This window comes from Tenebrio molitor, chromosome 2, assembly GCF_963966145.1.
Source record: "Tenebrio molitor chromosome 2, icTenMoli1.1, whole genome shotgun sequence".
NCBI lineage: Eukaryota > Metazoa > Arthropoda > Insecta > Coleoptera > Tenebrionidae > Tenebrio > Tenebrio molitor.
In genome coordinates this window covers 8,029,936-8,050,218 of record NC_091047.1, presented here as the reverse complement: position 1 = coordinate 8,050,218, position 20,283 = coordinate 8,029,936, and the positions used below count along the sequence as shown (strand labels likewise).

The 20,283-nt window shown below is 36.7% G+C and overlaps 2 protein-coding genes across 5 annotated transcripts; both read left to right on the top strand.

Moving 5' to 3' along the window:
* The first annotated feature begins 2,018 nt into the window (after positions 1-2,018).
* On the top strand, positions 2,019-4,943 carry LOC138123289 (SH3 domain-binding protein 5-like). Of its 3 annotated transcripts, none has more exons than XM_069037926.1 (6): positions 2,019-2,704; positions 2,757-2,928; positions 2,999-3,064; positions 3,160-3,773; positions 4,211-4,454; positions 4,509-4,943. In XM_069037926.1, the coding sequence occupies exons 1-6, from the start codon at positions 2,347-2,349 to the stop codon at positions 4,651-4,653; spliced, it is 1,599 nt and encodes a 532-aa protein (XP_068894027.1). In that variant the 5' UTR covers positions 2,019-2,346; the 3' UTR covers positions 4,654-4,943. The 3 variants fall into 3 exon arrangements, with proteins under 3 accessions (XP_068894027.1, XP_068894028.1, XP_068894026.1); XM_069037925.1 differs by having other exon boundaries at positions 2,021-2,704; positions 3,160-3,788; XM_069037927.1 differs by lacking the exon at positions 2,999-3,064 and having other exon boundaries at positions 3,160-3,788.
* Positions 4,944-6,502: 1,559 nt separating this feature from the next.
* Positions 6,503-19,878, top strand: ced-6 (PTB domain-containing adapter protein ced-6). Of its 2 annotated transcripts, none has more exons than XM_069037931.1 (7): positions 6,503-6,660; positions 17,735-18,147; positions 18,198-18,599; positions 18,648-18,821; positions 18,872-19,007; positions 19,058-19,181; positions 19,407-19,878. In XM_069037931.1, exons 2-7 carry the CDS (start codon positions 17,736-17,738, stop codon positions 19,479-19,481), a joined length of 1,323 nt encoding a protein of 440 aa, XP_068894032.1. In that variant the 5' UTR covers positions 6,503-6,660; position 17,735; the 3' UTR covers positions 19,482-19,878. The 2 variants fall into 2 exon arrangements, with proteins under 2 accessions (XP_068894032.1, XP_068894033.1); XM_069037932.1 differs by lacking the exon at positions 6,503-6,660 and adding an exon at positions 6,987-7,010 and having other exon boundaries at positions 19,407-19,721.
* Positions 19,879-20,283: the final 405 nt, after the last annotated feature.

The following is a 20,283-nucleotide window of genomic DNA, read 5'->3' as shown; positions in this document are numbered from 1 at the left end:
CGAGGAGAATTTTTTAGGAGTGTATTAATGTAAAAGTCGGTTCTGAACGAATTTCCCCAATTAATGACGAGTGTATGAACAATGCAATGTAAATTTGTAGCATCGCATGCGTATTTCGAAGAACTGGTTCCCATCAATTACACTCGATGCATGAAAATGAGACTAAATGTTTCCTTCTCACAATGGCTCATTATGAATTCGATCCCCATACTATGTACTTAATTACAATTTATTGAACACATAATATTTATAAACGTCGACCTACAAAGCGATAAATTGTTTACGTTTTGTTTATTGTATGTACAGTTTAAATTTAAGGTGTGCCTATTTTCCACTCTGTTTTCTAAAAAAACTGAAGGAACTCTGGTAGAAACCTTAATCACGGACAGTTGATCAAAAACAAACACGAGTAATTCTCGGCGAAACCGAATAATTATTTGCCACATGATATGAACGATTTAATAGCTTGTCAACTGGAAGGCAGTGTTAAAAAAGAAAGTTTGCAAAAAATTTCTACAGCAATTATAACAAATACAGAATTTCCAAAATTTATACATTCAAATCGATTTTTACTTTCAAAATTTATTATACGAATTTCAGCGTGCTGCCATATACGTGTACCACTCATTAATTAAAACGTGGCGTTTCCATTATGCAAAGAAAGTTTTCGTTTAACGACGGCAATATAGATCGTATTTGTGCGCGTGGTGTGTAGAGAGAAGTCATCGCACAGTTCGAGAGAAGAAAGTATGTGAAAGTATGGCCTAGAACTTGCAGCTCCCTGTCTTGCTTATCCAATCATTATAATGTTACTGTCAAGGCCAAATGTCTAGGCCCACAAGGAAATCGTTGACGAACTGATGAATATTTTTATTATCGTTTTCACTGTCACTTTGGAAAGAAATCACTGGAGCGAGGGCCTATTAGACAATCAAAATAACATGTTAGCCTAACGTGTATTTGTCGCAGTTGTTCCACCAATTAAGGACTCCGAAGGCTGCGATCGTTTCACATTTTTTCACTCTTTCGTCCGAAATAATGGCGTTTTTGGTCAACCAGAAATTATCATTAATCATTATTCGCCGCTCGAGTGAAAACGAATGTTTATTTAGTGTTACGAATTTCGAATTTTGAAACATCAAGAGCTGACGCACTGCTTCGTCTTCTTTCGAATTTGCATATGTTTTCATCATAGATTAACGTTCTCCGAGTTTTACTCGGCGGAGAAAATCTGAACACATTTTCTATTCTGGCGCCTTAATTTTTTTCAATTTTAAAACAGGATTTTCCACTCAATTAAATGCCAGTAGCGATAATTTTTCATTAATTTAATTTGCATTTACAGCACCGGTCATAATGACAACGATCATTTAAAATTTCGAATTCGTATGCATAGATGTGCAGTAAACCTACTGTTAAAAATTCGCTCTTTTGTCAACGTAACACGTTTCCAAAGAGTTTTTGGTTTTTGGCCCAGAAAACGAGATGACTCACCTTCCCAACATTTATTCATTTTTAGTTGTAACAAGTTAGTGAAGTTTTCACTAACTTTGCAACATCACTCTCCGTACAGAAAATATTCTGAAACCGAATCATTTTTCATACTGGGTTTTCAGACCTATAACCGATTTTTTCAGTTTCAAAGTTTTATTTTACATTTATATTCATTATCTATAATCTATATTTATATTCATTATCTCGACTTAAGCCAAATTTCATTTTTCTTGTTATCCTTGCAGCCAATTTTGACATTTCACATTCTGCATCTTCAAATCTTATTTTATTATATCTTATTGTAAAAACTGCAACTGTTGCTATTTCTATTTCACTTTTATCCTTTGCAAAATTAATGTAGCAACCAATAATTGTCAAAATGAAAGTTTCCTTTATGAAATAAATATACAAATTAAAGAATTTCTTGAAGGACTAAATTGGTAGGCAACCAATCTTACACCATTTGTTTGGATTGTTCGACAGATTGTTCTGTCAAAAATCATTCTGCTATATTTTGCGTAATACATATTTTAAGCTGCAGACGTGACAGACAAATTTCACCCCATAATACCACCCCACGACACTTCTCACCCTTTTTATTCTAAAAATGGGCAAAATTCGCCAAAATCTATATTCTGCAGATGACGATTATATTGTTGCGCCTGTAATGTAATGTGACATGGCCGACATCGCTGACATTCACCTGACTTGTCAACCTCAAATTTTGTTTTTATTTGTTAATTTGTAGTTCTAGGCATACGACAAGCACCAACAATGCAATAAGTCAAGTACCTTTCATTCACAGTTCGATAAGGACAAGAAATCAATTGACAATACTCTAACTTAATTATAATGTGTGAAAATGGTGCCGAATATGCTGACACAGTTGATCCGAGAGTACACATAGAACTGGAACGTTTAAACAATGCCACAGACGATATTAACAAGTTGGAAGTCGAATTAGATGAAAGCAGAAATTCTTTTCGCCAATTATTATGTGATAGTACGGCTCGAGTGGACGCGCTTCGAGCCAAGTTAGGAATGTGTGTCGAGAGGGCAAAGCCCTACTACGAGGCAAGGTTTTGTGCGAATGAGGCTTTGAAACAGACGCAGATCGCCGCGATGAAGTTTGAAAGGGCTAACAGTGCACACAGTGCTGCAAGAGAGATGGTTTATTTAGCAGAGCAGGGTCTAGGGGGGCGCACCTTGGGTAAATATGACTGACGTGACATTTATTTGGTGTTATAATTCATAATGTGCAGATCCCGCCTGGCAGGAGATGTTGAACCATGCCACGCAAAGAGTGAATGATGCCGAGCGAGATAGAGGTATTGCCGGAACCGAACACAGATTCGCGTGCGTGAAACACGAAGCGGCTAACGCTAAAGTACAAAGCTTGCAAAAGGATCTTAAAAGGGCTATTGCTAAGAGCAGGTAGCTTTGACACGTTACTAAATTTATTTTGAATTCACGTTATGTTCGTTATTTTATTTTGCTTTTATAGTTTATCCATTCGACGCTCCCTCATGACTCTCAGTAACATTTTATCACAGCACGAATTAATGCTGTTGTAAGTATTTTTATTTTCCGTTTCTTTCCATTAGTGCTTCTTAAATCTGCCCCATATTTATTTAACGCCCTTGTTGAATACCGTTATTTTTCAAGGCCGTATTATGAAATGAAAGCTCACTTTAACCACCTCCTGGAACAACAGAAATCTAAGGTCCAACATTACGAATCTCAAGTAGCCACCGCGAAACTGACTTACGCCGAAGCGCTAAGAAACTTGGAGCAGATATCTGACGAGATCCACCAAACGCGCAGAAAAGCGTCGCTCTTGCCGCCGCCGAATAAGCAGAGAAGCCAGGATTCCAACGAGTCGTTCCTGGATGACGCTCAAGAATTGGTCGATGAGTACAAGAGTCTTCCGTCGAATTTGGGGGCCTCAGCGAGTCCGGTCACGTCCAGAATGGAAGAAGTGGAGGGTTACAAGAACGTCCGCTTGAACGGGTCGCCGATTTCTCCAGTTGAGAATCCGAGCGTTGCTCAAAGTCATTCCAGTGAGTGGACGGAGATCAATTTGGATTCGTCCAGCCCCGAAGAGGATGTCCCGTACAGGAAGTTGGACGGGGAAGATGGAGATAAGCCCAGATTGGTCAAGCAAAAAACTTTGCCCAACCCAAAGATCGACAATGAGTTGACTTCCATCAAGAACAAAATGAAGCTGGACACCAACATCGCCAACTGGATATCGCGGTCTTCGGCGAAAAATGAAGATAGTGCATTAAGTTCCAGTAAGATCTACATTGTTCCACCCCCATTAAATAATACATTCATTATGTATGCGTTTATTAATTAATAATATTCATTACCACACTTCAGTCGTGACTAATGATTCATTGTGGGTTTGACCAATCAACTGTCACAATTATTGGGAAATGTCATAAATAAATTTTGATGAAGAAAATTTGTACTTTGTAGAAAAAGTGTCTTATTAACTCGCGTGTAATGGCTATTACCCACTCGAATGATTCGCTACTAGTGTTGCAAACGTCATGCTCGTGGGAAATAGCCATCATTACACGCTCGTCCAATAATATTCTGTTTTTAAATTATTCTTAATAACGGTAGATATAGCCGGCAGCATCACATTCTAAATCGTTTCTATTAATTGAAAAAAAAATACAGGCAACCATGAGTGTTCTGTGTGTTGTAGGCCGTCGTCAAAGCCTTGATAACATTCTGGGTCCAACGGGGGAAAAAGTAAAAGAAATATTTTCTCACGGAATAATGATGCTGAACATAAGCTCTCTGACTGAACGGCGAAACAGCGAACCCAAACCGGGTTTAACCGAAGACAAAACCAAAAGCAGTGCCAAGAAAATTCCCAGCCCTTTGGAGAAGACTCTGACTTATCTCACTGCAGAAGAAGATAATTCGGATACAGAAAGTCTCTCTAGGTACAGATGTCCGCCATTTTGTCGTGAACGGTAGTACAAGGATGCATTTTTTAGTGTCGATATGTTGAACGAGGAACAGATCAATTCGTTAATGTTGGACAAGGAACTGGACATAGTTTGCGAGCAAGTCCTGGGAACTCCGATCTCTGAAGTGGTTTCATTTCCGCAATGCGCTTCTTCTAGTCATCCAAACAAATAAATAGACTAAGTACAAGTATTTTGAATGGATTTTTTTGAATAAGTCGGGATAGGTAGACATATCAATGGAATTTTATTTATTGGTTCTAGTCATTATCAGTTGCATTTTCGATAAGCCGCACATGGACTGTAAAATGCAATAATAGTAAGTCATACCTGCCTATAGCTGCTACTATATGATAAATTAACGCTTTTATCTGTGGTAGAACTAGTCGATGAGTTTTAAAGCAATATTATAAAAGTTTAAGATTGTTATCGAACGTTTTAACTGATAATAAATTATGCCAAGAACTGCCTCAACTTATTAAAACACGCCACAACGTAAAAATACTCCGATTGGTATTTTACAAAAGCGAATTAACGGTAAAGCTTACGAACAAAACGTCTATACACACAGGTACATATTTTTTCACTTGGGGGAAAGCAACTGTTTAACATCTGTTATGTTCACATAGGTAGAAAAATACAAGAAGCACTACAAACGGTGCGCAGTTTATGTAAGTATGTACAATTCAGTTTTGAAATGTATGAGTACCTAATTTTAAATGTTAGTTGAAAAATAACCGAGTCACTGAGCAGCTGTCGGTTGTTTGAAGTGAAAGGTAATATCGGTCGTTGTAGTAGATGGGAAGGTAGGTATTAGATTTAAAAAATGAGATAATGAATTATAAATGTGTTTAATATCACGAATACAAAAATTTGTAAACTTTCTAAAACACAAAAAGATCGTAACGGTTCGTCGGGAACGCTTCGTCCCAGAGTGCAAAAATACAAATTTAATTTGGATAAGTTTCTCTTGCGACTGCGGCTTACTCATTTTTAAATTAGAACCCAATTGTTGTGAAATGACAGGAAAAGGGTGGACGACATTTTTTGGCCGGAATTGTACAGTTGCGGAAACAGAATTTTTCTGTCACTTCAACAAAATTTCTGTAAACCACCTCTTACTGTCATCATGAATTCATGACCGACATTTAAAAATTAAACTTTTCTGTGTCAGTCACGCAGTCAGTTTTTGAGTTTTGAATCAATTGCATTGACTTTACTTAATTAAATCACCGCTTTCATCTGTTGCCCACCCGTTATTATGCCACTAATCATAATTTTTGAATATCAAAAAGACAAAAACATGACAAGAGTAAAAAATGAGGTTATTAGCGTAAAGGTTGTTTTAGAGTTTATGTTATGATTATGACATTGACAATACTGCTCGAAATTCTATTTCCGTACAGTGACGAGCAATAAATTTTGGTCGTCAATGTCATTCTTTGACATAGTAGAAAATGTTCTAGTGTGAAAAAGGTATAGGTGGTAACATTTTATATCACATTAATTGTCGTCATCTTCTCTTTGTCAAATTTCAAAATATTTTAATGCCCTGTCATTTTCGTCAATTTTTATTAAGGTATCACAATAAATGGGTGACCGAGTGATCATTTATCGTAAGAGAACAAATTTCCTAAACACCAGAAACTCTTGAGAAAACATTTTTTTAAGATTATGTATCATCATTTTTGCCCGATGCCTCAATTCCCGTAACATTTTAGTGAATTCATTATTACATATTTTAGTGCATCAGAAAGACGAAGAGAACCTTTAATCAAAAAAATATTTCAAAAAATGTCAAAACGTAAAAATTATGCAATAAGTAAATGTTTTCTATGGCTTTGTCATTGCCTTAATGGCGCCTATCAGCCTATCACAGCAGCCTTGAAACTTATCTAAGTTTTTGCAAAATGAAAACCTCGATATTTGATGCTGACCCAGTGGAAAATGTTATTGTTGACATTGCGAATAATGTTTGAAATTTGCCTTCGCCCCTCCCTGGTCGACGTCCATGCCAGCTTGATAATTTCATGTTTACGCCGTCGCTGTGGCAGCACCTTTAACAACCTGTTTTCGAGGTGGGTGTTTTTTAGTTGCGCGTTAACCATGGCAGAGAAGCAGTACGCTAAATTGTTCAGTTAACTTTAGTTCTTAGTGTACAATCAAGTAATAAACTCAACAAGTAAGTACAATAGATTTACTCTTATTAATAGACACTCGGTGCTAATAATACGACAGTTACAATTCATAAATTGATGTGTATTAGAGATCGGCGCGGGTGAATGTTCTTTTATGCGGATTTTATTGTTTCGTTCCGATTAAATAATTTAAAAAAATGTGTTAAGGTGAAAACTTCCGAGGACTGTTTAAGGTATCGGTTTTGACTTTCTAGCGGACTTTTCAGTCACGTTTAGCGCTTTGTTCGGAATAGAAAGGTCTATTGATATTCGCAGGAAGTTACTCTTCTCAAGAATTTTTATATCGTTTCTGTGACCTACAAGCCGCAAGAAAATCACAAAATTAGTTTTTTGCGTGAGTACATTTTTTTTCAAAGCCACTTTCACACAGCCTAAAGGCGACCGCCACGAGCACACTGGAAAAAATCATATTCGTCCCAACATAAATTCGGTGAAAATCGTCAATTTGATAACCAACGGAACCTACTCGTCTGATTATAAAACCATAAAGTGGTATGGCAAAACATAAACACTCACTGTTTGCACTACTTTCACTTTGACTTATTTAGAAAAATTCGTCACGTTTTGGATTTGTTTTGGTAAAACTCCGGGACCAAAAAGTGTATCGTACCAGCTATGTTCTGGTACGGAAAGCACGTGCATTCCGGAATTATATCCAAATGGAGACAAAAGTTGTGTATTAGTTCACGACGGTAGCCTTGATCGTTCAATGACGATTGAAACATGGGTGTTATGCAGACGAAGAGGCGAGGAATTGGTTGTCTTTGGGCAAGGAAATTTTTGCAAACACCGACATCTATTACGTAATGGAAACGGCTGTCACGGTTTGTTTTCTGATAAATAAACAATGGGACCTGCGATGCAGGTGTGCCAGATGCACGACTTACAAATAATAAAAATAATCCATACCGATATTAATAAAAAATCACAGATGTGCAGCACTACCTGTCCATTAAAAAATTCCAGCTGCATATCCAACACTGTTCGATACATTTTTTGTTTCCACAATTATTATTTATCACTCCAACGAGAAATATTTCCGTATATGGGTGATGAATATGTATCAGTACGATCATTTTTATAAATACACACTGCTGTGAACATAAATTTAGATAAACGAATTAGTCTCGCTTGTTTTCTTCTCAAACAAAATATTTTCGCTTGTGCATATCATCGTTTTTTTTTCAAGGCAGACAACAAGCTAATAAGAATTATAATTAGTGCCGCTTTGAAGTTTTTTTACAGCGGGTGATATCGATGAAGCGCAGAATAATTCAGGTTTTCGAATAAAAAGTAATTAACACAATTATTCTACCAGAATTTTCTTGTTCGGACCGAAATCTTACTCAGCGACAGTGGAGAGGGAAGGACCAAAGAGCAGAATATTGTGCAAAAAAGTGATTAGTCATGGAGAAATTTGGAAGCTATTTTACAATGTACAAATGAGAAATGGATCAAGTTTCCTGTTAGCAATTTCATAATTCATCAGAAATATATTTTCTAATTTATTTATATTGTACAGAAGTGTAGAAGACACCGTTCTATTATTCAATCAAGTTTTTACATTTCTGAGTATTCCATATTTAGCTGCACTAAGAGAGAAGCTTTCTTGGAATCTGATTTTAAAATCAATCATACAACTGTTGGGTTTTTCTAGCAAGTTTTGTTTTTGTCTGATTGAAAACTGTACAAACATTTTTAAGTTTATTAAAGATGTACATTTTTGACAGTGAAGATTTAAAGAATTCTGGAAACTTGAACAATCTTCTAATTGTAAGATCTAAGGTTTTCTTAGCAGCTATCTTCAGTTGGGTCTATTTAGTAACTACCCAGAAGAGACATGTAGATTACAGGACTTTTAAAACGTGATGTTTTAAGAACTCTATTCTGTGCCATCCTTAATAAACAAAATAAAGTCTAGTTCATTACTATCCAGTATCTATCCATTAGATAAAAAGTAAAATTGGTGCAGCTACCTTCGGCGCTTTCTGTTTCTGTTTTATGTGGTTGGCAGCTTTGATCTTTATCTGTAGTTTACAAGCAGTATGCATGCTTTAGTATGACGCAATGTAAATGCTACTAATTAACGTTTTGAAGCTTTATTAATATTTTTTCTCATAATAGTTTTATTTTACAAAGACAATGATGTTGCAAAAATGCTAGTTATGTATAAAACATATTTTGCACAAGGATTACGAAACGCGCTGCGCTCGTGTGTGTAACCTTCCCACCTATATAAAAGTACATAGTTAATTATGCAGATGTTGCACGAATATCTATCAAACCTGATATTCGAGCAATAACATAAATAATAAAACTTTCCTCACTTTCATACGCACATAAAAAATAAAAATACAAACAATTACTAACAGTGTGTGTGTGTATAAACAACATTTTAAAATTTAAATTTCTAAAGCTGATGGATGTAGGGAAATTCTTTCTGTTTTACCTCATGGAACCTCCTTTCAGCCAGAAACAACATCAACACCACAACAATCCACAAAATTTCAATATTATCGATTGTTCGCATTGTGGTTAGAAATCTTCTTGGAATTTTTTAAAGGAACAGTAACCACTCTAAATCGTTATCGTGAAACAATGGAATGCACATTGTTGCATTTTTAATGGACTCTTGCGTATCTAATTGTCGCTAGGGCTATTACTCCGGTGTGCGATAATTTTGCAACATGGTTCGTTAATAATAAAAAAATATTTGTTACCACAGTGAGACTTTTCTCGTGCAAATGTACATTTTCCCATGACTCACTGCTTTCATTTGCTGACACAAAGGTCCATAATTCACGTTGATTCACTGTTCACTGGTCCAGTTTTTGTTGAACGAACCATACATACATTTGGCAATCGCACTCTTCATATCCATTTCCCAAAATTATTTGCTATCAGTGATAACCAATGTGTGTTACAATGCGACTAAATATTGAGTTTCAACAAAGAAAACAGATTGTGTTATTTGTGTTTAATTTGACAAGGTGCAATGTTAGTTTTACACTGTTTACTGGAACAGTTATACACACATAATAAACTATAAAAATTGGCGATAATTCCAATTCGTTGTTTGCGAATTAACCTCAATAATTCCAGATTAAACTCTGGCGACACTCCTTCAGAAATAATGAAAACGTGAAAATTGAAATTTCAGGCTTGTCTTTGCTTGAACAAATTTCAACAGTGGAGTACTTGTCAACTGCCTCCTTGGGCAATAGAATTCATTTTCAACATCCACTTTCCTACTTGAAAATCTCATTATATAAACATGTCCAAGTCTGTAAAACATGCTACTTTACATTCTATTTCAAATCCAGTTTTATTACAATTTTCTGTTCACGTGGAGGCTACCTACTTTTGAAAACTTGCACTTGTCAATCAGTTAACAATCATTTAAAAACTGAACGGTTGAACAGCGCTTCCCACAACTGTAAACCTGTTAATAGAGAACGAGTCATTTCATAACAATAAAAGAGTAATTTTTTATGTTGTCATCAACGATATTACCATTTACCTCCGACTGTAAAAATGCACTATAAAAATCCTTATGCAACAGTAATTATAGCGTAGCTTCTGTTCGAGTGAAACCTCGCAACTTGAACCGTAAGTTTGTCAAAAGGAACGGAAATCGATCTGACGACGAAGTCAAATTCATTTAGTAATGGATTAGGTTAAGAAATTGAAACTCAAGAAAAACGAAGCCGTACTGTTGGTGATTGATGCCCTTTTCAATAATGAAATTGTGGAAATGGGTATCGACATTATTTTCTTGTAGGCAGATTCTCTTTGACTCTGCCAACAAAATTTAGAGCTCCAAGAAAGGTTGATGAAAACTTGCATGATGAAACAATTCAGGTATCATAGTGTTATTATATTATTATCTATTTTTTAGGAAATCGGCTGAATTGGTGCTTAACATTGATTTGTTAATTTGATTCTTTTTAACGACTTTACAAAATGGTTTAAAACTGTTTATACAGAGCTTAGCAAAAAGTTTGTCCCATGCGGGATTTTTTTTAAATTTATTGATTGAGTCTGTATTATCATTTCATAATAACTTTCCTCATTTGAAGGAATTTGGGAGAACCTATTCTAATTCTGAATAACGTCCTTGTGGGCGTAGCACCTTCAGGCTCTCCAATTCCAAATTTTCCAGTTTTTAACATCACTGTCAAAAAGCAAAGCTCTTTTACGTGAAATTGGTATATGTAGATACCTTTTTGATGTCGATAAAATAAACCTATTTCGAGATAAACAATAAATATTTCAATTTTTAGTTTTCTCCAAAAGGAATATTATTGATAAAGAGATTCTTAACGTTATTTTACAGGAACCATTGCTTACAAGGGTAAATAACCCAACAAAGAAACCAATAGTGGACATAAACAAACATGATCGGTCTTTGGCTTGGGATATTGAACAGGACATGACTCGAATAGTGATTTGTATCTAATGTCCAGTCTGACTTTGTTTAAAAAAATTCGTGTTTGTGTTTTTCATATTAATTTTTAATATCCAGTCTTTTTTAAGACAAGTGGTTCATCAGCTGTTTAAATCTAACCTCACTTTTTGCGTTGTTTGTGTTTTTAAGCCGCCGTTTGAAAAACCAGTGTTTTTAAGACGAGTTATTCACTCACAATCGACTCTTCAACGTCAATTTCGACGCCAAATTAAAAAAAAACATGTTTATAGGTAAACGAATGAAAGGGGCTGTTCAGTGGCTTGAAGCAAGACTAAAAATTTTGCAAACCGGCTCTGCAGTCTATGTTGGTCTAACTAAGTGGTTGTTGTCTCAGTAGGAGGTGTCAAATAATAATTCCTGTCATTACAGTGCAATATAACTAACTATAGATGCAAAAGTAATAACTAGATACTTAACTGTCAGTTGACCCTTCCCTAGTCATAAATTTTTGTTGCGGTAACCTTTCAGTAGCGCCATAAGCGAATTTAATTCCTAAAAGTCATTTTCACTATTACCGCAACAGTGAAACATTTAGTCACAGAAAAAGTGTTCCACGCGTCCATTTTTTCTATCCCAGTGATAATCCTTACAATTTTGACAAAAACTTGATGTAATAGGTAGTAATTAATAATTATCTTCAATGTCAAATTTTTTGTGGCACATCCTTTAAAATCAGCTATTACAGTATGCCACTCGGTATTTACATACCCGTCCCCATAAATTATTCATCTTAGAAAAAATGCAAGAATTACAGCTTTGCAGGGCCGGCTCTTACAAACCGAACAATAGATGACGACCTTAATAAGATAGTGTGCACGTTTTGCACATTTACACATTCACCTTCGCCCGATCGAACGTACTTCCTAGCTAGTCCGGCCAGCAACAGCGTCAGATCAGCGAAAATCCGTGAAAAATTCGGTGAAAGCGGTTGGGAGCGATGGAAAACTGTGTCAGCGAAAATTTTTCGCTGTCACTCTTGATGTGTTATTACGATAAATCTTTTTCTTTATTGCCTTTTCCTTTCTTTTGTCCCACTAAACCGACGGTAACGAGTACGTTTCATGGTTGTTGCGTTTGAAATAATTGTTGTTGGCTGGATGTTTGCGGTTCCACGCCCGATTCAGATTCAGGACGAGATTTCGTCCGTATTTCCAATAAGTGTGGTGGTCGCATTCGGAGGCAGCCGTCGTACAAAACGGTCATTTACCTTGTGAAATTATACAAATTTATTCGTTCCAATGCCACTGCAGATGACGCTGACGTCACAATTGCTGTTTTTCAAACGCCACAGGAACTTTACATAATGTAGGCGGGCGGTACCATTGAAAGCAAATTCGTATCTGGTCCGCTCCGGTACTACACACCCGCATCTGGTACACTAATCGCTGGAATATGCAACATTTTCAGCTATTGATTTTTCAAGGTTTACTAAAAGCCGTAACTCCGCATTAATCGCTTGGTTTAAGCCGGATACGGCATGAAATGTCTTAATTGACCACATTATATCAACTAAAAATTATTTCGACTTGAGCCGCACTTCATGCCATTGTTTCACGTTTCCGTTACCGTAATAATCATTCTATTGTCTCTTCAACTTCACATGATTAAATTGCGATTACTCCTTGAGTGCAACTGCAACGCCAGCTGTTTGATAAACTTCTTCTTCGCCTCCTCCAAACAAATTTTCTTCACACTCCAGCTTTTGCCTGCTAAATACTAATGAGGCAGAAACGTCGACAAAGAACCGTTGGAATTGATGACCGTTTCATGTCTGGTCTGTGGACACATCCAGGAAAATAAGCAGTTCGCATCCGTTTAAATTACGCAACGCCCACTTTTGTATTACAATCGAATATCATATTTTTTGTACGCATTGTAAACACGCACAATTATATGTTTGATCGATTGATTCGCCGTGACGGGCTTAACAATAACACCAAAAGACCGAAGATTATAGATGTTGGTGGCGTGGACCGTCACGATCAAGAAGAATGTCGTAATTGAAATCAAAAGTACAGCCAGACATTTCTTGGACTGATGGCTTGGAATGAACTCGAGCTTCGGTCAGGTTCTGGTCAATGAAAGAACTTGTTACCGGTGATTACAGTAATGGCGGCCGTAATTGTTGTCTTGTAACAATAATTCGACCGCGTTTTGCTTTCTTTTGCCATTGTTACTATAATCAATGGAATTAGCTCGAATATGCAGAAAGAAGACTGGCGGTGCGGCCTTCCATACCAAGACGAGGTCGCCTCACCAATTTTGTTAATGAAAAATTCAAAATGTTCACCTTGGCATTGTCGCAATTTTTTCCTGAAAAGAAACGTAGATCACTCGCTATTATCGTGGTTTTATCATCTCGTGGCCAGGTACTTGGAATGTCAGACGATAAAAAGGCTCTGCTTTTTGTCACTTGTAAATAATTAGTGTCCAGCAAAGCCATTAGAAAGCATATCGGAGTACTTTCATTTAAAACCCCGTAAGTTATGGAACTGATAAATATGATTTTGTTGCAGGTCATGTATACTAAGTAAAATATTTTTATGGCCCGTTTCAATTAAGTGCAAGTTATTATTAATTTTTTAATGGTCGTAAACCTGCTTATGTCATGGCTTGCAGTTAATCTGTGGCCACAGCACAAGACGATTTTGTGCGGAAATGTAAAATTCTTTTGCACTCGGTGGAAGTGAAATTTTACAAGATTTCTCACTGGAAAAGTCTCACTTCCAAGACCTGCCACACTTCCGTTACGTGTAGACCTCCTGTTTATTTTCCTTATCTTAAAAGAAGTGCCATCATGCATACGTTACAACTTACACATTTTACGATTACATCCGAGTCTGCAATAAAAGCAGTCACCAACGTAAAAATTGTTTGTAGAAATTCAATTTTTGCCGAGTAAAAAGTTTCTAGGTTAGTGAAATTAGTGAGTGAAGAGTTGCGTGTCGCATTTACACTAGGCCACAATAGGCCAGTCATCTTGGATGTTATTAAATTTCGGCGGACATAATGCCTAAATTGACGTGGCGGTCTAAAGTAGCACTTGGATTAGCATCGAGATGAATACGCTTATTAAAAAATTCTTTTGCATGATCCACAATCTAGATACAGACGTCAGGTTAAGAGTCGAGCACAATTTGCCTTCAGCCTTCTCGCAGATGCGTTTGTTAATAATGTATTTACGGTACAAAATTACTACTGTCTGAATTCAGCGCTGTGATTGTCACTGATTAAAGACAATACAACATTTTCGATTTGTACCTTCACATCTTTACAGTTACTTCTCGAGAAAAAGTTAATTCGCAATTTTAACGACGAAATGCCAGTGAGTGGTCGTTAATTTATTTACGTGTAACAGATGTCCAACAGTTCGTCAAGTTTATTATCACACTTCCAAATTTGCACATCATGATTGTCTCTCTTTATTGTGATGCTCACTGGAGAGTTTTGTGTTGCGACATTGGAATGTTGAAAAAATTAATTTAGTTAAAAATGCCGATTTTCTACCAATAAAACGACTGATAACACATTACTAACATTACTGAGCGATAATTATTCATTGCTGATTCGACCATGAAATATTTCCACATAAAAATTCTATCAGTACAAGACGCCAATTAATAAAAGTTTCCTGGATTATATTCTTTGAAAAAAAAATTATACAAGCTTAGTGCTGTCAAAAATTACACTTCAGTAACTTTACCACATGCCAATTGTGACCTATATTTTATATAGTTTGTTATTATTGGTGCCACATGACATCACAATAGACCGTACAATAGAGCCCATAAATTTATTTATAGCACTCGATTGTACTATACGTCTGTTATTTATTCACCTATTAAATTTTTCTTTGGGGCAAATTTCCTCACTCGCCAAGAGTGCGAGATGATGTGTAAATTTGAACGAAGTGAACGTGAAAAATGAAATTAAATTTCAAAAACGTGTTACGTACGTCCATAATTAGTTGCTAATGTTCGCAACTTGGGTAACGAACACAATGGGACCATAATGAGAATATTAACACCTCCAACCTGCAATTACCAACATCCTGATTCCTACACTGTTCAGAAAATCAATTGCAACTGGACTGCTTCAATTAATGCATTTTTAAAAATAGAATTCAATCACGTAAAAAACTAAAACGGTTGTTAATTTTCAATGGAGGTTTGTGTTGCAAGATTGGCTGTATTAATTACGCCTCCACCTGAACATATAGGACCAGTTCACAGTGTAAAAAACGAAACAAGAGAGCGAGTTTTAAAGGAAACTAATAATTATCAACGTCGTTGAACTTGCAAATTTTTAATGACTAGCTTCTTGGCGCTTTGTATTATTTTTGGTGAGGAGTACACAAAAACGATTCCAAGTCAAAACGTAACCATTCCAGGGACAGAGTTTTTCTTGAAAATGTTTCGTTTTATAGACCTACATTTTTATAAGCGAAATTGTCGTCAACTCGGTTTTTATTGACATCTGATCCGTGTCAGGAGATAAATCCGTTTTATGTCTTGGACGATTTGGACATTTTTTGTTCGAAACTGCCACCACTAGGTACAAAATCTTGTTTCCAGTCAATATTTAACTATAAACTGATTGTTTTTTAATGAATGGTTTTGTCAACATTGAACACTTATTATATAATTCGAATTTTGACAAGTCATACACTTTGCGCAATCTCGACCAATTGTAAACAAAACTTAGTGTATATTTATTGAAATTTTTAATTAACTATTAAATCCACATACTTTAAACGGTCTGGTTGATTTTATGTAGAAATAAAAAGTTACTTTTCCTTTCGTGCCTTTAACGAGAACTAAATGCATTAACCTGTAAAAGCCCATCTAAACGTATCATTTAATAAACTCTGAAAGCGCAACATAAACTGGAGTGTTAATTCTCTTCAATATTTTAATCCAATTAACAATCGTGGAATTTGCAGCTTTCATTTAATTTATCGCAAATTTCTTCATTCCAGAGCACTTCTTGAAATGAATTGTTAAAATTTTTACCTCCACCGCTACTCGAAATGATTTTTAGATTGTTAAAAAAATTCACTTAATTTCTCCAGTCCAATCAAGTCGAAGAATGAAGAAGAACGTTGTTTTCTTTGTTTTCGGACTAGTAACAAGACTGATCAAGTCTGTCTGGTCTTGCAACTTTGGAAGATTTTAAAAAGACAGACGCGATGAGAAGAGTTTATTCATTTTGTTTGAAACAAGATGCAGCTTCGGATGTTATTTTTTACACAAATCCAATTTTACCAGCAATTTGTGTCGACATTATGGCCACTTAGAACGGAATCTTGCAAGTTATTTATTCAAATGAAGACATCAGCCGACAACAGTATGTTAACTGCACACAAATTGCCAGTTACAACTTGCCAGAATTTTTTTCTTCGCTTTGCAAGCTCTGTTTTCAATTACATTCACTTCCTCGAACTTTTTGTCGGACAGCATTTGTATGTTCCCTGACAAAAACAAGGACAACACGTGTTTGAAGTTTGAACAATGATTTTCATTTTATAAAAATTTGAAAATTCAAATTAGAAGAGTGAAAGGTTTGCAAGCATTTCCCCTCAAGGGCGATGTGCATCGAGCTCCATATTACAAGCTCTAACGACATTAGTGACAGTTGCACAAAGCTGACGTCATGCTATTCTCCGAATCGGAATAATTTCATGCAAATTTATTCGTTTTTATTTATATGAAACGAATAAATATGATCACGTGGCGGCAAAAATGTCACAGATATTGTTGTTCATCTCGCAATAATTTTTTAAACATCCTTGAGAACACCTCTACGGTATTGACTGCAACAAATTGCGAAACGCATTAGAATAACCATAATTGTTAGTTGATGCTTAAACTTGCAACTTGTTGCTTGTAAATGGGTCATTGCCGCAGTCTTCCTTTTTTATTACACTTTCTTGATGCGAATATAATGAGCAGAATCGTTGGCAGTCACCCAAATTAATTAGCGGCGCCTTCTGAACCAGACACCTTAATTGTGAGGTCCTCTTTCCCAACAGGAAACCAGTTGGAAGATAATTAATAAATGCTTTTGTACTTCATCTGAATGCCATCGTCGGGATTGTGTTCTGAGTCAATTTAACGCCGGATGTCTGCATTATACGAATGGAAACCGGCAGCATCCATGACACAATAACTACCACCGCGGAAGCTAGCAACGTGCTACAAACTGTATTTATCGGCGTTTTACTCAACGTTAACGATCTTCGGTGTCGCAACGGACGAACAATCCTTCCTTGTCGTTTTTAAAGCTTCCACCTAAATTCTTCTGCAATTACAAAAAGCGTAACAGGATTGGTTAGACGAGTTTGTCGCATACCACCCGTTAAAACCGGCGGAAGATTCTTCAGCCATTGATGTGTTCCAGTACAATGGGACCCCGCGGTGGGTTCTTTAACCTCGCCGTTTGCATAATTTGCGACTGAATAAAAGTGAAAAGTATTACTCTTTAACATAAATTGTTTGAAGAACTCCATTGTTCCCAGAATACTTTCCCACTCTTGAGGCAAACTGTAGCGGATCGCGAACGTGTCAGTTGACGTTGGATTTTTATTACAGAATGTCTACTTTGCTGAAATGGGCCCAAAACACACAAGGAAAGCTGAACAGTAAAAACACCAACGGAACGAACGGGGAACGCAAGTGGATCCACCCACCCGACGCTCTCCAAAAGGGACACATAGCATATCTGGTCAAATTCCTAGGCAACACAGTTGTAGATCAACCAAAAGGTATAGAAGTAGTCAAAGAGGGAATAAGGAAGTTGAGGTTCACTCAACAACTACGCAAGAGCGAAACCGGTGCCAAAACGCGGAAAGTCGAGCTCACGATCAGCATAGATGGAGTCGCCATCCAGGAGCCCAGGACCCACGTGATCCTCCATCAGTTTCCCTTGCACAGGATATCGTACTGCGCCGACGACAAAGGGGAGAAGAAGTTCTTCTCGTTCATCGCCAAACAACCGAACCAAGGTATTCCAATTGCTGGTCCGATTTTCAAGTGTTACAATTTTCTGTTGCAGTGGACAATGATGCTGAAGAGAAACACGAGTGCTTCGTCTTCATTTCCGACAAACTCGCCGAAGAAATCACGCTGACGATCGGACAAGCGTTTGAGTTGGCCTACAAGAGATTCTTGGAGACTTCAGGCAAAGACTTGGAGTCTCAAAGGAGAGCCATGATAACCCAGCAGAAAATCAAGAGATTGGAGCAAGAAAACAACATTTACAAACAAAGACTTTTGGATATTTCGCATTTCAGCAACATCAGACCGGAACTGGATCAGTACTTGAGGAAGCACGAGATGAAGAACATCCTCGAGGTTCCCCTCGCGACGAGTGTCAGTTCGAACGACAACTTCGAACAAGTGAACGGAACCGCCAAGAAACTGGTAGATTTTAGTTCGGACAACACCAACGGAAATGGTAATGAGCGGATTATGCCGGAAACGCAAATTACACTGTGACTTTTAGCTCCTCCCATTCCCCCGCGAGCTTTCGAGAATACTCCTGCTGTCGGAACCAAGTTGGAAGGACTGCTCCTGAACGAATTCGACCAAGACAATGATTTTGATCCGCGCTCGTTTGAAAACAATCACACCAACGCGTTCTCCAGCACGAACGGGAGCGCCTCGAGTCCTCCATTAAGTACTGTTGCGGCACACGCCGAGGACTCTCTTATTTACTGTTCGTTTCAGTTGCACCACCCCCAAAGGCCGCCAGGAGAGCCAATCTTAATAATAATAACGAGACGAACGCCGCCAGGACTGTAGGGCAAGATCTGTTCGGCACGGGTCCGTTCAGTCCACAGACGACTACACAAATCACCAACAAGTAAAATGCTGGCGAAATGTCCGAAATAAGTGCTAAGGGTTTTGTTTTAGTGTAACAACCAATGATAAAACTTTCGATCCGTTCGAAATGGGCGATTTTAGCTCAGCTGCTACTACATCACAAGATATCGAAAATGCCATCGGATTGTTAGATAAAAGAATTTTGGAAATGAAGGTAATAGAGATTCTGTAATGTGACCCATCTAAATTTGGTCTAATCTCACGTCCAGCCGTGACATCTACCTCACCACGAACTGTCAAAAACTATCAGTAAAAGTCCTGGATGTAGGCATCATATTTTTTTCTAATAAATGATGTGAGATTAGAGTAAATTGTTATTATTCAAATCAACAACGAGTATAGTTTTTTTTAATTTATATTTGTTTATTTTGGCTTGTAGACCGGATTTAGTCGTGGAATTAGTTTTGGAAACGATGATTTTTCCCTGGAAAGCTTAGACCCCTTGAAAAATTAGTCTTTACTGTGTAAATTAATTGAACAAAGTATTTTTGTCATATTGGCAAGTCATCTTTCATCGTGATTACTGTCTAGATCAAAATCGAATATTTTATGTATTATTTTTAGGCTGTATTTTTGTTATATCAAGTATTATAAAGTTGTATATCTGTTTAAAATAGCACTATATTTTGTTATGTATGAGATTTATATATAGTAATATTTTGAATATAAGTATTATTGGTAATTGGATTAATAATTGTTTGTTTTTGTTTATGATATTTAAAATTGTCAAGACAATCAAAATTGTGATTAACGTTTACGCAAAATTCTAGTGAAAAATGTCCAAACTAATCCTTTTGTTAATATATTATAATCTTCTCAGTTTAAACATGGTAATAAATTTTCACACAATACATTCATTTATTCACAAATCGTGATGCATCTAGGGTGAGTATGTGGCCCCTAAAAGTGTAGAGTACCCTTTTGGAGACGAGAACTTCAACGCTGACATCCGCGATGACCGAGTTCAGGAAGAATCGCGCGAAGTGAATATTGAAATAGTTAAGGTACATTTGACCCAACTTACGACATTATCTAAATTTTAACGATTGTTTCTGCAAGGATATTTATACATTTTGCCCCAACAAAAGCGAAGACGATGATCAAATGTATGGGGAAATACCCTACAACGACGATGAATGCTCAAAGTGTGACATAAGACCGACAGTAGACAAAACTGGAGTTCTTGTAGAGTGTTACAACTGCACTGATGTTTCAGTCCTGATGACAGCGTCACCTGAAGTCTGTTTTTACATGTT

What these genes read in the sequence shown, in the direction of transcription:
- LOC138123289 (XM_069037925.1), top strand. Translation starts at nt 2,347, where the DNA reads ATGTGTGAAAATGGTGCCGAATATGCTGACACAGTTGATCCGAGAGTA. An exon ending in CAGCACGAATTAATGCTGTT is followed by an intron (nt 3,065 to 3,159) that starts GTAAGTATTTTT and finishes TTATTTTTCAAG; the next exon opens with GCCGTATTATGAAATGAAAG. An exon ending in AGATAGTGCATTAAGTTCCA is followed by an intron (nt 3,789 to 4,210) that starts GTAAGATCTACA and finishes TGTGTGTTGTAG; the next exon opens with GCCGTCGTCAAAGCCTTGAT.
- ced-6 (XM_069037931.1), top strand. Translation starts at nt 17,736, where the DNA reads ATGTCTACTTTGCTGAAATGGGCCCAAAACACACAAGGAAAGCTGAAC. An exon ending in ACTACACAAATCACCAACAA is followed by an intron (nt 19,008 to 19,057) that starts GTAAAATGCTGG and finishes GTTTTGTTTTAG; the next exon opens with TGTAACAACCAATGATAAAA. An exon ending in AAAGAATTTTGGAAATGAAG is followed by an intron (nt 19,182 to 19,406) that starts GTAATAGAGATT and finishes TTTGGCTTGTAG; the next exon opens with ACCGGATTTAGTCGTGGAAT.